This window comes from Lepus europaeus, chromosome 11 (assembly GCF_033115175.1).
Source record: "Lepus europaeus isolate LE1 chromosome 11, mLepTim1.pri, whole genome shotgun sequence".
Taxonomy (NCBI): domain Eukaryota; kingdom Metazoa; phylum Chordata; class Mammalia; order Lagomorpha; family Leporidae; genus Lepus; species Lepus europaeus.
In genome coordinates, this window is record NC_084837.1 from 114,937,567 (window position 1) to 114,952,119 (window position 14,553).

At 41.4% G+C, this 14,553-nt stretch overlaps 1 protein-coding gene across 1 annotated transcript in view; it reads right to left on the reverse strand.

The window, feature by feature from the left end:
• ARIH1 (ariadne RBR E3 ubiquitin protein ligase 1) overlaps positions 1 to 14,553 on the reverse strand; it is a 103,808-nt gene that overhangs the window by 11,155 nt on the left and 78,100 nt on the right. Inside the window, 6 exon segments of the mRNA XM_062206501.1 lie at positions 773 to 830; positions 4,558 to 4,688; positions 7,476 to 7,547; positions 7,931 to 7,973; positions 11,888 to 11,994; positions 13,795 to 13,861. Of these exon segments, the coding sequence (XP_062062485.1) occupies positions 773 to 830; positions 4,558 to 4,688; positions 7,476 to 7,547; positions 7,931 to 7,973; positions 11,888 to 11,994; positions 13,795 to 13,861 (478 nt within the window).

The following is a 14,553-nucleotide window of genomic DNA, read 5'->3' on the forward strand; positions in this document are numbered from 1 at the left end:
TGGGAAGTAAACCATCGTATGGAAGACCTCTCTCTCTGCCTCTCCTCTCTCTGTGTAACTCTTTCAAATAAATAAATAAATCTTTAAAAAAAAAGGTGAGTTTATGGCTCATTTCCTGTTTATATATATTTTTGTAATACTTTGATGAATACAGTTTAAATCAGTACTGGGATTTGTAGGGACTGGTTTTTTTTTTTTTCGGGTGGCCAAGTGCTGTGGCATAGCAGGTAAAGCTGCTGCCTGCAATGCCAATATCCCATATGGCTACTGGTTAGAGTCCGAGCTGCTCCACTTGCAATCCAGTTCTCTGCTATGGCCTGAGAAAGCTGTAGAGGACAGCCCATGTCCTTGGGCCCCTGCACCCATGTGGGAGACCCAAAAGAAGCTCTTGCCTCCTGGCTTTGAATCAGCCCAGCTCAGGCCATTTGTGGCCATCTGGAAAGTGAAGCAGCAGATGGAACACACCTCTTTCTCTATCTGCCTCTTAAAAAAAAAAAAAAAAAAAATCTTGAAGAAGAAAAAAAAAAAAAAAAAAAAAAAAGCAGAAGACAGGACTTGAACTGGCACTCTGAATCAGCTGTATTACAACACCTGCCCTGAGAGTTCTTCTGATAAGCATTTAGCATGACGTTCCCTTTATGAAGAGGGATACTAAGTGTGGACTGCAGTGTCATCCTAGCAAGCTCTAAGAGTTGAAAACTGCTGAATATTCCCTAACAGACACACAAGGTGCATTCCTGCCCGAGTGCTCTCCTCTAATAATTGCACTTACCTCCTGTGCATCTCTGGCTGCCTTGGCGTCATCCTCATTATAGCGATTACAGTTGTACCTTGAAGTAAATTAAGAGGATTCCATAAAGCCATCATTCAAAGAAAATGTTACAAATCTCAGCATTTTAACCTAGAGATGATCTAGACCTTTGTTTTTTTTTTTTTTTGGTTTTTTTTTTTTTTTTTTTTTTTTTTACAACAGACTGAGCTGTTAAAATATTGACAGTTCTACTGTTATAATGATAGATTTCAGGCTGAAAGGAACTGAAAGAAAATATTGTTGACACTCATCCACACCTAATCTGCAGTAGTGGACTGGCTCTCTATATTCAATCCACTGAAACGGGCTTACCCATAATCATCAGAACTTACAGTCTTCTAGAACTTCCATTTTCTGACTGCAGGCTAGACTCAATTTTGAAGAAAGAGATCATCTCAGCGGCCATTTGTTATTTAAACCAAATATTCCCCATTTTTTCCAGTTACTCACTTTCTCATCTGCTCTTTTATTATAAACCAATGGGACAACCAATAGTTGATGGTGTATTACGTAACAGACACTGTGCTATGTACTTTACATGCTATTATAATTTATGAGTCACAGGGGAGCCATGTGTTAAGGGCTTACTATACACACCTACATCACATTTAACTCGGTCAAACACCTTATGAAATATGCATTGTATGCTCACCAGACAATGAATCATCACACTTAGAGACAATAAGCAGCACACTGCAGTCTCAGAGCTGGGAATCAACCTCACGCCCAACTGCCTATGCCTCAGCCAGGGAGGACGCTACTCACACACTTCTCAGAATCGTTAACAGTGACATGTTCAGGACTAAAAGAATTCTTCATATAAATGTCTGCTGAATTGGAGCCACTGTTCCAGCTTGTCAACTTCAAGATTTTAATATATGTACACTCAATATATCTCGATATTACTCCAAAATGTGTACAAGATTCTTCTATTAGGTTCAAGCAAGTCATCAATACAACTAACCAGAAAAGCAGTATATACTTAATACAGTAGAGAGTGAGACATAGACACACAAAGCCTTACAAGCAAACTTCTAAAACATTTCATTAAGACACAAATCCATTACTCGCACACCAAGAAATAGAATTCAACTGATCTCAAATACCTTTGCCTTGGCCACCACATACTTGGTCCACACTGAAATATCTTGCTGACATCTAGAAAACATCCCCTTATCCATCATCCTAGTGACAGAATTTGATTCTGGGCTTTTACATAAAAGGAAAATCAAGTCATGTGGTTCATATCTAGTTTGTGAAACTGCAGATAGCATTTCACCTGCTTTTAGTCTCTCCAGTAATTATTTTCTGTAATTACTCAAAGAAACAATCAACAATGCGCTATAGAACTTATCCTCAAGTTTTAAAGTAACCTAGATAACAATCTACCTGGGTCTGAAGACGTATTACTAATTTTTATTACACTAACACTTTAATTCTGTCTTGGTAATACTTACTCAACCTACCCGTAGATCACTCCCCTTGGTCAACCATCAGCACTTTTTCATTGAATCAGACACATCTTTACAACTTCTCCCTTCGGTATATATTTTTTAACACAGGGAAAAGCCTCATTTCATTCCAGACTTTGTCAATATTATTACAAGTTTGAAGGCTAGGAAAGCATATACTTAGGATTCATCTGTACTTGTAACTGCAGTAACTGACAGTGCGACTCGAGTGAGACTGAGGCATTCAATGGCACAATGGGAAAGGACAGCAATGTCAGCACGGGAGAGGGCAAGGCACAGGCAGCACTTCTGACGACCCAGTCTAGGCCATTCTCTATTCTTCTGTGTCCACCATTGGTTTTGTTTCCTTTTCAGGTTTCAGCACAGCTCCTTTAAAACCTGAGTTGGAGCTGTCATTACACAAATCTTATTCCCCATTCTCTTCCCCCTAATTCACTAGGCTTGATTATAAAAGTATAGGATGAGCCGGTGCCGTGGCTCAATAGGCTAATCCTCCGCCTTGCGGCGCCGGCACACCGGGTTCTAGTCCCGGTCGGGGCGCCGGATTCTGTCCCGGTTGCCCCTCTTCCAGGCCAGCTCTCTGCTGTGGCCAGGGAGTGCAGTGGAGGATGGCCCAAGTGCTTGGGCCCTGCACCCCATGGGAGACCAGGAGAAGCACCTGGCTCCTGCCATCGGATCAGCACAGTGCACTGGCTACAGCACGCCGGCCATGGCGGCCATTGGAGCATGAACCAATGGCAAAGGAAGACCTTTCTCTCTGTCAATCTCTCTGACCACTCTGCCTGTTAAAAAATAAAAATAAAAAAAAGTATAGGATGGATTTAGTTGATGGATTTAAGTTTCTGGAACAATCTAATCCTCCAATTTATATTCTTAAAATCTAGAGTATCTATCTGGCCAAACACCAAGTAATCTTCCCTTCTGTGCTTCCTTGTTTGATAATGACAATTTTTTTTTTTTTTAAATCCACTTACCTATTCAGTCCAGAATTACTTTCAGAGAAATAATTCCTTTTACTATTCCTCCAATGGAACTAAAGGAAGCGCCAATAAAAATAAAAGACTTGCCACTGTCTCAAGTTCAGGTCTTCCCTCTCTTGTCTAACACCTGCTATTTCTTCCCTCCTATCCACTCAATATAAAGCACCAGAAATATAGAAATATTTTCACTTCTATTTTAACATGTGCTGGCTCTGAATTTCCTGAAATCTCAAAGTATTGTCAGTCTCATCTACATTTCTTCAAACCAATAAATATACATGTAACAAAGGTATATACTACTACCACTAATTGAAAAATTCTGGTGCCCTGTGATGGAGTCAGCCCTCCACATCTGAGCCCTGTGACAGCAGTCCTCCACTTCTGCAGGTTTCATGTCTCTAGAGTCAACCAACCAGGGATTGAAAGTATTTGGGGGAAAAAAATGACACATGTACTGAACATATACAGACATTTTTTCCTCATCATTTCCTACACAATATAGTCTAACAACTATTCAGATGGCATTCAAATCATATCAGCATCTGCACTGTAATAAGCATTATAAGGAACGTAGAGATAACTCAAGCATGCAGGAGGGAGTGTGTAGATCACCCTATTTTATAAACAGGATTCAGGGAATCTGTGTATTGTGGTTACCAGCGGAGGTCCTAGAAAGAATCCTCTCCCCCACTGATGCCCAGCAACAACTGTCCATGCAAATGACATTATGCATCCAGTTGGAAGGGAACGGTCTCATCTGAATAGTGGCTACCTAGTTTTAAATGATCATTGCCAAACAAAAATACAAGCTTGTTCCTAAGTTTCAAAGAGAAGCTAAAAAGAGAGACTTTGTTGGACAACTTCTCAATTTTTAAAGCCTCAGACAAACTTTCTGCTAATCATGTATAGAGTAAATAACACACCTATATGTTGTGGGTTTTGCCAAGAGCTTCTTCAACTTTGGCCTAGAGATGCATTAGACAACATAGCTCTTTTCTGAAGAGTCATGACCCCACCTTTGTCCATGCTGCTGGTCCTTTAACCCTAAATAAACTTCAACAAATGAACTCTTGGGCTTCCTTAAAACCCATCTCGTTTTTATGTCCCCTGAGAAATATGCCTTACTAATCCCTCTCCGTGGGTATCTTACACATCCTCTCTTGTAACATGGACCACAGACCAGGTCTATTTTTTTTTAGCTCTCCAGGTAGATGGTGATCACTGAGGCAGACATCTGTAACATGCGGCACCCATCACATGCTATGTGAACATACACTTCCATTTCCCCACCTACCAGGCAGATCCATGTGGTTCCCAAGGGCCAAGACACACCCAGCAAAACTCTGCTTTACAGTTCTGGTTACGACAGACCATGTGATTACAACCGCCATCCTTCTCAATTGTGACATGGCATTTGGGACATTCCTATGAAGAGAAACTGTAAAGTTGGTGTCAACGCTACACTAAGGTTGCATTACTAGCATTGAGAAGCCAGTTCTAGTCCAACTAATTATTAGATAACATATATATTGTGGCTAATACATATAAAGTACTTAGAACAGTGTCAAATACTTAATAAATGTTATTAAAAATGAGCTGTCATTATTACTGGCATTGAAGATGTACAATTAAAGAATTTTTTTTTTGGTAAGTGGAGTAGAGGGAAAAGAATATTTTAAGTACTTTTAATCACACAATTAGAAAAATATTTTGGGTATTAGGTAAAACATTTTTGTCTTATTAAATACTCTCTAGTGTTGTTTAGAAAAAATTAAAAATTTCCTATAACCCACATACTGTTCTCAGCGTTTTATATGCATCAACTATAATCATTGAATTACCACTATTTCTAGTCCCATGTCAAGATGAATTAATTATGACAGAACTATAATCATTGAATTACCACTATTTCTAGTCCCATGTCAAGATGAATTAATTATGACAGAAAAATAAGGTGAAATAAGTCCAAGATCACACAAGCAGTAGATGGTAGAGCTGGGATCCAAACTCAAGCAAAATAGCCTCAAGAATCAGGAAGGCAGGAAACCAGGACTTGATTTGCAAATTCACTGTGTGGCCACTCAATTTCCTAATTTCTCTGACAAATACTCATGTTTTAAATCCTTTTCATTGGGCCCCTTTAACTACTATGTTAAAAGAGATCATGTTAGATACAATCAACACTATTGCTAACACTATGACTAAGACGTAAATTTGTATTCAGGGTTATACTTGTGTGACGTATATAACTTGTGTATACTTGTTATATTTGTGTGACGTCTATAACACCCCAAGGAAGAGAGGATCTGTATTACTGTTTACGCAGTCTGGCATTCTTTGTGAAATGGACTGTACTGCCATAAAGTACAATAATTTTCAACAGGCTAATACAGCAACTTTTTGTTAAGAATTCTAAGTCAAATTCTATAAATCACCTATATAAGAAATTTTACATCTTCCCAAAGAAGCATATTTCACATACAAAACATATTTCATTCTACATTTTTTAGATAATTAATCAAATAGTAACAAAATATTAGGAAAACATTGATACTCTAAAAATCTACTTAACAAGCTGATAATGAGAAACTAAAACAAGACCTCTGGAGAAAAACTTCAGCTGCATCTCGTAACTACCAGGTTACACTGTTATTGCTGTGTGCCAGCTCTCCTTGGCAATCTGCCTTCCAAACAAAGCAAAATCTAGCCAAGCTTGTATTCCTTCATTGAAACATTGTGGAGGTTAAGGATATTTAGAGATTTTCCTAAATGCTGCAAGAAGGCTCCTGTTTAATCAAACTACGTAGTGAAAATATACCTACTCCATTCTAAATACTAGTTTTACAGAGCACATTAAAGGATCTCAGGACTTCAAAAAATATTTCTGGTAGGGAAATCTTCAATTTCACAAAAAGAATGCTTGGCTAGAAGTTTTATCTTAAGTAACAAAAAAGTACTTAATGGCATTGTATTTGTTGAGTGCCATGAATTATGCTTCTCATGACTTCCGACAGCATGGTAACACTGACTTCTACTGCTCATTCCTTAAGGATGCAGGCGTTTAGTTCATGTGACAGGATTCACTGTTCACTGCTAATACTTTCTAGAGACAAAAACACATACTTGTCACTCACCACAGATAGAAGACTGGACTGACCATAGGGTGGACACTCATGCAATTTTCTATCAAGTGACCAGCAGGCAGGGCACACAGCTGGAATGCAAATGCTTACCACTTCATCAAAGAGAAGATGGGTGGTTCAACAACACTTGCATTTAAAGTTAAAAATGTGCCTCACAGCCATAAAAAGACTAATATTTGAAGCTACCATCAGTCCACTTAAAAAAGGAGATAGAAATATTATCCTTAAATTTGAGGCAAATCTCTTAATAAATAATATTTTAGAAGTTTAACGTGAGATAGATTTGAAAAAACTGTTTTGTCAGGGACCAGCGCCACGGCTCAATTGGCTAATCCTCTGCCTGCGGCACCGGCACACCGGGTTCCAGTCCCGGCTGGGGTACTGGATTATGTCCCGGTTGCTCCTCTTCCAGTCCAGCTCTCTGCTGTGGCCCGGGAAGGCAGTGGAGGATGGCCCAAGTGCTTGGGCCCTGCACCCACATGGGAAACCAGGAGGAAGCACCTGGCTCCTGGCTGCAGATCGGCACAGCACGCTGGCCATAGCGGCCAACTGGAGGGTGAACCAATGGAAGGACCTTTCTGTCTCTCTCACTAACTCTGCCTGTCCAAAAAAAAAAAAAAAAAAAAAAAAAAACCTATTTTGTCAGGCCCAGATTAGTTACATAATAAAAACAGCTGTTCAGTTACTCTGCTCCAATCCTGCCTTGAAGAGTGATTCCTAAAAAGGAAAACTCTGGGGTTTTAGGGCAGAAATGTAAATTAGCCTAACGTGGAATAAATGTTACAATACCTTTATGTATTCTAAAAGGCAGCCAAAGCCAAATCCCAGGAAATTAAAGTTTTCTAACACATGACAACTAGAGCAGAGCACTGTGCATTCCGCAATATTGTACCTGGCACTTTGAAATCAACCCAGGCACTACAACAAGAGGGAAGCTTCTCAGTAGCCAACCATTCTGGGGGGAAATGGAGAAAACGATAAAACAAGGCCCAGAGTGGACAGTATTGCTGGCATACCACCCTCACCCTCATCAGTGCTACTGCCAACAGTTAAACAGGAAAACACCAACCTTTGTGTTGGCTGCAATCCAATTTGAAGTTTCACTGTCATCATCGCATTTTTTAATCCACTTCTTTAACCACTGTTCAAAAACAACAACTGTCAGAGTTTAACAAAAAACTGAAAAAGGGTAACAACTTGCATCAGTACATAATTATTGTCAGCTTAAATGTAAAAGTCAATGAGCAAGATATCCAGTTTCTGTGAAATCAACCAAAGGAGGAATTTCTCTGGCTGAAGCTGAGTGATTGAGAAGCCCAGCTACAAGGCACTGCATGTCCATAGTTAGCCAACCTAAAGAGGTGCCCTACCCAGGGTATGCTAAACTAATTCGGAATGACTAAGTTAATCTCTCTGAAACACAAACAACAAAATAAACTTTTCATGTGCTCATGGATAAACCACCAGCTATTATTTTCAGTATTCCACTGTATTACTTAAAGTGTAAAAGCCAGACAGACTCACCTTGCACTTCACAGGATCATGCCAGTTTTCTCCACAGTTAAAGCTGTTAAGAGACACAAAGAATGAGAAGAATTACTCCTCCCTGCTTAAATAAGTGAACCAAACACACATTTCATGCTTTACAGTTCCACAGTATTGCACTCAGGTTCCAGTGACCAGAAATCCAAGGTCAGGAAATAAGTCTGCTTTATTTCATGGTAAATTACCTAGAATCCAGTACATGTAGTATGCACTTAGTACATGTGAAATGCAGAATGAGTAGATCCTGGGAGGCAGTAGTGATAGCTCAAGTGGCTGGGCTCTTGTCACCCATAGAGGAGACCTGGACTCAGTTTCCTGCTCTCAGCTTCAGCCAGGCCCAGTACTGGCCACTGCAGGAACTTGGGAAGTAAATCAGCAGAGGGGAGTGGGATCTGTCTCTGCCTCTTTAATAAGTAAAAAGTAAAAAATAAATTACAATGAAAAGGATGATTATACGTAGAAATGGCTTGATGAAATTGCTAGTACAGTATCCTGGACTGTACTGAGAAGTGGTTCAAAGAACTCTTCATTGGTGCAAACTCAATCTTCTATGTTAACCAAATGAAGAATTGAAGTTTGACTTTGTAGGTTAATTATATTTTACTACTAATGCATAGGCAACAATATAATTCATCTTTTAGATTCATGGTATACGCATGTGTAATTCTTTTTTTTTAATATTTTATTTATTTATTTGAGAGGTAGAGCTATGGACAGAGAGGTAGAGACAGAGAGAGAAAGGCAACCAGAACTTAAAAACAGAAAAAATGAGAAAGCCTACTACACACCTAAACAGATGAAGACACTCCCTACCTTTTGTCATTGGAATTCACTGTTAAGTAGATTTTAGCATCCAGAAGCTGGGTGGCCATGTGGTTAGGTCACCACGTGGGTCACCTGTATGTCTACACTGGAGTGACTGCTTCCTTATCCAACTGCCGGCTAATGTGCATTCTGGGACAAAGCAGGTGATACCTCAAGTAGTTGGATCCCTGACCCCACACAAGAGACCTAGATGGAAGTTACTGGCACCAGGCTTCATCCTGGACAGCCCTGCTCTTGTGGGTATTTGATGGAAGATTTCTGGTTGTCTTGCAGTCTTGGTGGTGCAGCAGGTTAAGATGCCTCCCGTTGACAGCAGCATCTCACATCAGAGTGCCAGCTCAAGCTCCCTGCTAACACACCACAAAAGATGATCCAAGTGTCTGGGTGCCCAACCCCCACAAGGCTGATGAAATCCTTTCACTTTGCCTTTCAAGTAAATAAATACAAAACCAAAACAAAACCCTGCAGATTTAGAATTTAGAAGCTAAAGAATAATGTATTATAGAATACCAAAGGCTGAAGTTACTGTACAATTTCTTTCTAGAAGAAAGACTAAAATTTGTCAAAGGAGTTAAAATGGAAGTAAATGTGGTAGTTTGGAGCTGGTGTGGTGGCGTGGCAGGTGAGGCTGCCACCCGAGATGCCAGCATTCCAAATGGGTGCCAGCCAGCTCCAGCTTTGGCTGTTCTACTCCTGATTCAGCTCCCTCCTAATGGCCTGGGAGGGTCAGCAGAGAATGGCCCTGGTGCTTGGGCCACTACCACCCACATAGCAGACCCAGATGAAGTGCCTGGATCTTGTCTTCAGCCTGGCCCATTCCTGGCTGTTGCAATCATCTGGGGAGTGGGCCAGCAGATAGATGGAAGCTCTCTTTCTCTTGTCTCTCCCTCTCACTTTTTAACTGCCTTTGAGGTGAATAAATCGTGTGTGCGTGTGTGTGTGTGTGTGTGTAAGCTTAAACTGGCACTCTGATGTGAGAAGCTGTTGTAACTGGAGGCATCTTAACCTGCTACACCACAAAGACTGCAAGACAACCAGAAATCTTCCTTCCTTCCATCCATCTGTATCTATATCTATATACATCTGTGAGTTACTTTTGGTACAAAACATTCTTCCAGGGCCAGTGCTGTGGCATACTAGACTAGGCATCTGCCTATCGTGCCAACATCCCACTTGGACGCCAGTTTGAGTCCTGGCTGCTCCACTTCTGATCCAGCTCTTTGCTTTGGCCTGAGAGAGCAGTGGAAGATGGCCCAAGTGCTTGGGCCCCAGCACTCATGTAGGAGACACAGAAGTTCCTGGCTCCTGGTTTCAGTTCTAGCCGTTGCTGCCACCTGGGGAGTGAACCAACCTTCTTCTCTGTCTCTCCCTCTCCCTGTACTCTACCTCTCAAATAAATAACTGGAAATATTTTTTCTTAAATTCTTTTTCGGGGGGACTGGAAGATTAGCATTGGGGCACAGCAGGTAAAGCCACTGCCTGCGAAGACAGCATCCCACATGGGAACCAGTTTGAGTTCCAGCTGCTCTACCTCTGATCCCCCTGCTAATGTGTCTGAGAAAGCAGCAGCAGATGGCCCAAATCCTTGTGCCCATCACCTACATGGGAGACCTGGAAAAAGCTCCTGGCTTCAGACAGACCTAGCTCCAGGCATTGTGGACATTTGTGGAGTAACCAGCAGACTCAAGATCCCACTCTCTCTCTTTCTCTTTTTTTCAAATTAAAAAACAAAAATTCCTAATACATGGAAAATGTATTATGAAAAACCATGCATAAATTTAAACTAAACTCATATTTTATTTCTATTTTCCAAAAACTTTTTGAAAAAGTCTGCTCATGTAAGTCCCAGTAGAGTACACAGGAAAATGTGATCACATAAATATATTTCTTTTCCTCTTGAAACACACATTCAAAAAATCAGAGTATTTGTTGGCACTGCAAAGCAGCACGTTAAGATGCTGTCTGCAGTGCTGGCATCCAATATGAGCAATGGTTCTAGTCCTGGCCACTCCACTTTTGATCCAGTTCCCTGCTAATGCACCTGGGAGAGCAGTGGAAGATGGCCGCAGTACTTAGACCCCTGCAGTCATGTGGGAGACCTGACAGAAGCTCCTGGCTCCTAGCTTCGGTGTGGCACAGCCACAAACCATTGCAGCCATTTGGGGAGTGAACCAGCAGACAGAAGATTTCTGTCTCTAATTCTGCCTTTCAAATAAATCAATCTTAAAACAAAAAACTAGAGCATTAAGGAAATAGATTATAATCTGTGACTTTTCTACCCATTTCTTAAAACATACAGTTTTTGGCCGGCGCTGCGGCTCAATAGGCTAATCCTCTGCCTGCGGCGCCGGCACACTGGGTTCTAGTGCCAGTCGGGGCGCCGGATTCTGTCCCGGTTGCCCCTCTTCCAGGCCAGCTCTCTGCTATCGCCCGGGAGTGCAGTGGAGGATGGCCCAGGTCCTTGGGCCCTGCACCCGCATGGGAGACCAGGAGAAGCACCTGGCTCCTGGCTTTGGATCAGCGCGATGCGCCGGCTGCAGTGCGCCAGCCACGGCGGCCATTGGAGGGTGAACCAACGGCAAAGGAAGACCTTTCTCTCTCTCACTATCCACTCTGCCTGTTAAAAAAAAAAAAAAAAGTTTTTATTAATTTTTAAAAGATTTATTTGAAAAGCAGAGCTACAGAGAGAGGGAGAGGGGAATAGAGAGAGAGAAAGAGTGTTTCTTCCACTTTGTAGGTTGATTCCCCAAATGTCCACAATGGTTGAGGCTGGGCCAAGCAGAAGCGAGGAGCCATAAGTTCCACTTGGGGACTTCCATGTGGGTGGCAGGGGCCAAAGTACTTGGGCCATTTTCTACTACTTTTCCAGGTACATTAGCAGGGAACTGGATTGGAATCAGAGCAGCCAGGACTTGAACTAGTACTTACATGGGATGCTACCAATGTAGGCTGTGCTTAAACAGCTGCACCATAACACCTGCCCCAAACAATATTTTAAATCAGCATCACTCATCTCTTTGCTTTGGGAAGAAGTTTCTCTTACCATCTCACTGCCAAGAAAAAACAAGAAAGTTGTACTTAGTTCTACAATTTAGGAAATCACTTGCTTACCAAAACTGGCGCCCACATTTGCAGCGAACAGGTTTAGCATCAGGATATTGGACTTTAACAACATGGTGGCAATCTGGGGCGGGACACCACTTTAACAGTCGATTGCACTGAAACACAAGTCAGAAAATTAAAAATGACAGCAAATTAAACCATGATGCAAAAATATCCCAGCACACAAAGCAATTATCTATATTGCTACCCTAGCGCAAGGGCAAAGGAGGCCAGTGACACCAGCACCTAAAATCCGGCGTTGTCTTCCACAGAATGCTACTGGAACCTCTGTTTTTCCAAAACTCTTTACCCCTGGAAGACAGTTTTATAAAATATATGAACTCTCTCCTGCTCTATTTTCAAAATCCCACTGAAAAACTTTAACTATCCATTAAATAATCATTAAGAACCATCAGTTTGTTTATGCTTGGAGCCAGCACTGCGGTGCAGTGGATAAAGCTGCTGCTGTCTGCAATGCCGGCATCCTGTTTGAGTGATGGTTCAAGTCCCTATGCTCCACTGCCGATCCAGCTCCCTACTCATGTCTTTGGGAAAGCAACAGAAGATGTCCTATGTGCATGGAACCCTGCCACACATGTTGGAATCCAGAATAGATTCCAGGCTCCAGGCTTTGGCCTTCCCCAGGCCCAGCCATTGTGGCCATTTGAGGAGTGAACCAGCAGATGGAAGATCTCTATCTTTGCCTCTCTCTGAAACTCTGCCTTTCAAATAAGTCATTTAAAAAATTTATATATGGTTCTATTGCAGGGCAATTTAAATAAGACACAAGGAAACTATATATGCTTTTGTTAAAAAGGGCAGTGTTTACATACTAGAGAATAGCCGAGATAAGCCACTGGATATACTGCGTAATTTCCGCCCTTGGTCATTAAAAAACAAAAATAAAAAACAAGCCAAATGCTAAATAATCTAGCTCCTCAAAAGCAAATACCATCTTTCAAGCATTCTTATCATGGAAGAAAAACACAACTCAAGTAAAACTCTGTCCCGAATTCAAATGTCCACTGCAAATTTCAAAAAATATACTATTCCTAAAATATGCTGTTTTACAGTTTTATGTCTAACAAAAATAAAATTTTTTTCTAGAACTAAAATATCAGGTAAAACAGATGCTCCCACAGAGAGGCCACAAACTGCTGTAGAGAGCCAGAGGGGAAAGAATTTCTGTTGTGAGCTACAGTGCTCTCCACAGGGTGAAAGCAGTCATAGCACAAAGAGGGTGGGTATGCTCTACCTCATCCCAGTGACAAAAACTGGCAGGCCTTGATTTGATGGCCTCTGCTCTGTGCTCTGACATAAGAAAGAAACTGGGTAACAATAAAACAGCATCCTCTATTAAAAAGATTCACTGGTAACAGAATGTAAAAGAAACAGATAAAGAGCAAGGTTAGAATCCCAAATGTGATTAACCAAGACTCAGCAGGGCTGGCACTGTGGCACAGCAGGTGAAGCTGACACCTGCGGTGCTGGCATCCCATACGGGCACTGGGGTCCAAGTTCTGGCTGTTTCCACTTCCGATCCAGTTCTCAGCTATGGCCAGGGAAAGCAGAAGATGGCCCAAGTCCTTGGTCCTTGGTCCTTGGGCCCCCGCAACTGTGTGGGAGACCCAGAAGAAGGTCCTGGCTCCTGATTGGACCAGCTCTAGCCATCTGGGCAGTGAACCAGTGGATGGAAGTTTTCTCTCTCTGCCTCTGCCTCTCTATAACACTACATTCCAAATAAATAAATAAATCCTTAAAAAACAACAACAATAAAAAAAGACCCATCATCCAAATGAAAAACTTATAAAAATTTTGTTTCTAAAGCTCAGATACATGAAGAGATTTATTAATTAGTTTATTTCTATTAATAAGCCAAATTCCCCATTAAAAGAATAAAGTTTTAAATCACTTACCTCTACAAAGCTATTTGTTATTAAATGCTGATACTTTAATTTAACTTTTGAATCTGTGATCAGGCGCCTGAAACCAAGAACAAAAATCGTTTATCAGAAGGTTTTCACCTGAGATTATCTCCAAATTTTGAAATACAACTTTATAAACTGCTTCAAAGTTTCTATAGTTCTATTTGGTAGACTTTCCCGCAAGATTCTTACATTCTAAATGTCCTATTTTCATGCAGTTCATATTATACCCTAATAACTTACCAAGCATTGCCAACTTGAGGCCCCTTTCAGAGTGTTCAAAACGTTGAGACTGTATCTTAAGACAACAATTATTGGGGCTGGGACTGTGGCATAGCAGGTAAAGCCTCATCCTGCAGTGCCAGCATCCCATATAGGTGCCAGTTTTGAGTCCCGGCTGCTCCATTTCTAATCCAGCTCTCTGCTATGGTCTGGGAAATCAGTGGAATATGGCCCAAGTCCTTGGGCCCCTGTATCCACATGGGAGACGTGAAAGAAAATCCTGGCTCCAGCCTTTGTAGCCATTTGGGGAGCGAACTAGCGGATGGAAGCTCTCTCTCTGCCTCTCTACAATTCTGCCTTTCAGAAAAAACACCACCACCACCACCACACAGGAATTCTTGGCCCCTTCCCTTACACTCTACCAAATCAGGACGTGAAATGAGAAATGTTGCTGGCAGTCATATTCAGGAATGGATCTATGTTTTGCAATACCTATAGCTTATATAATTTTAAGGGCCTCTTCTGAAA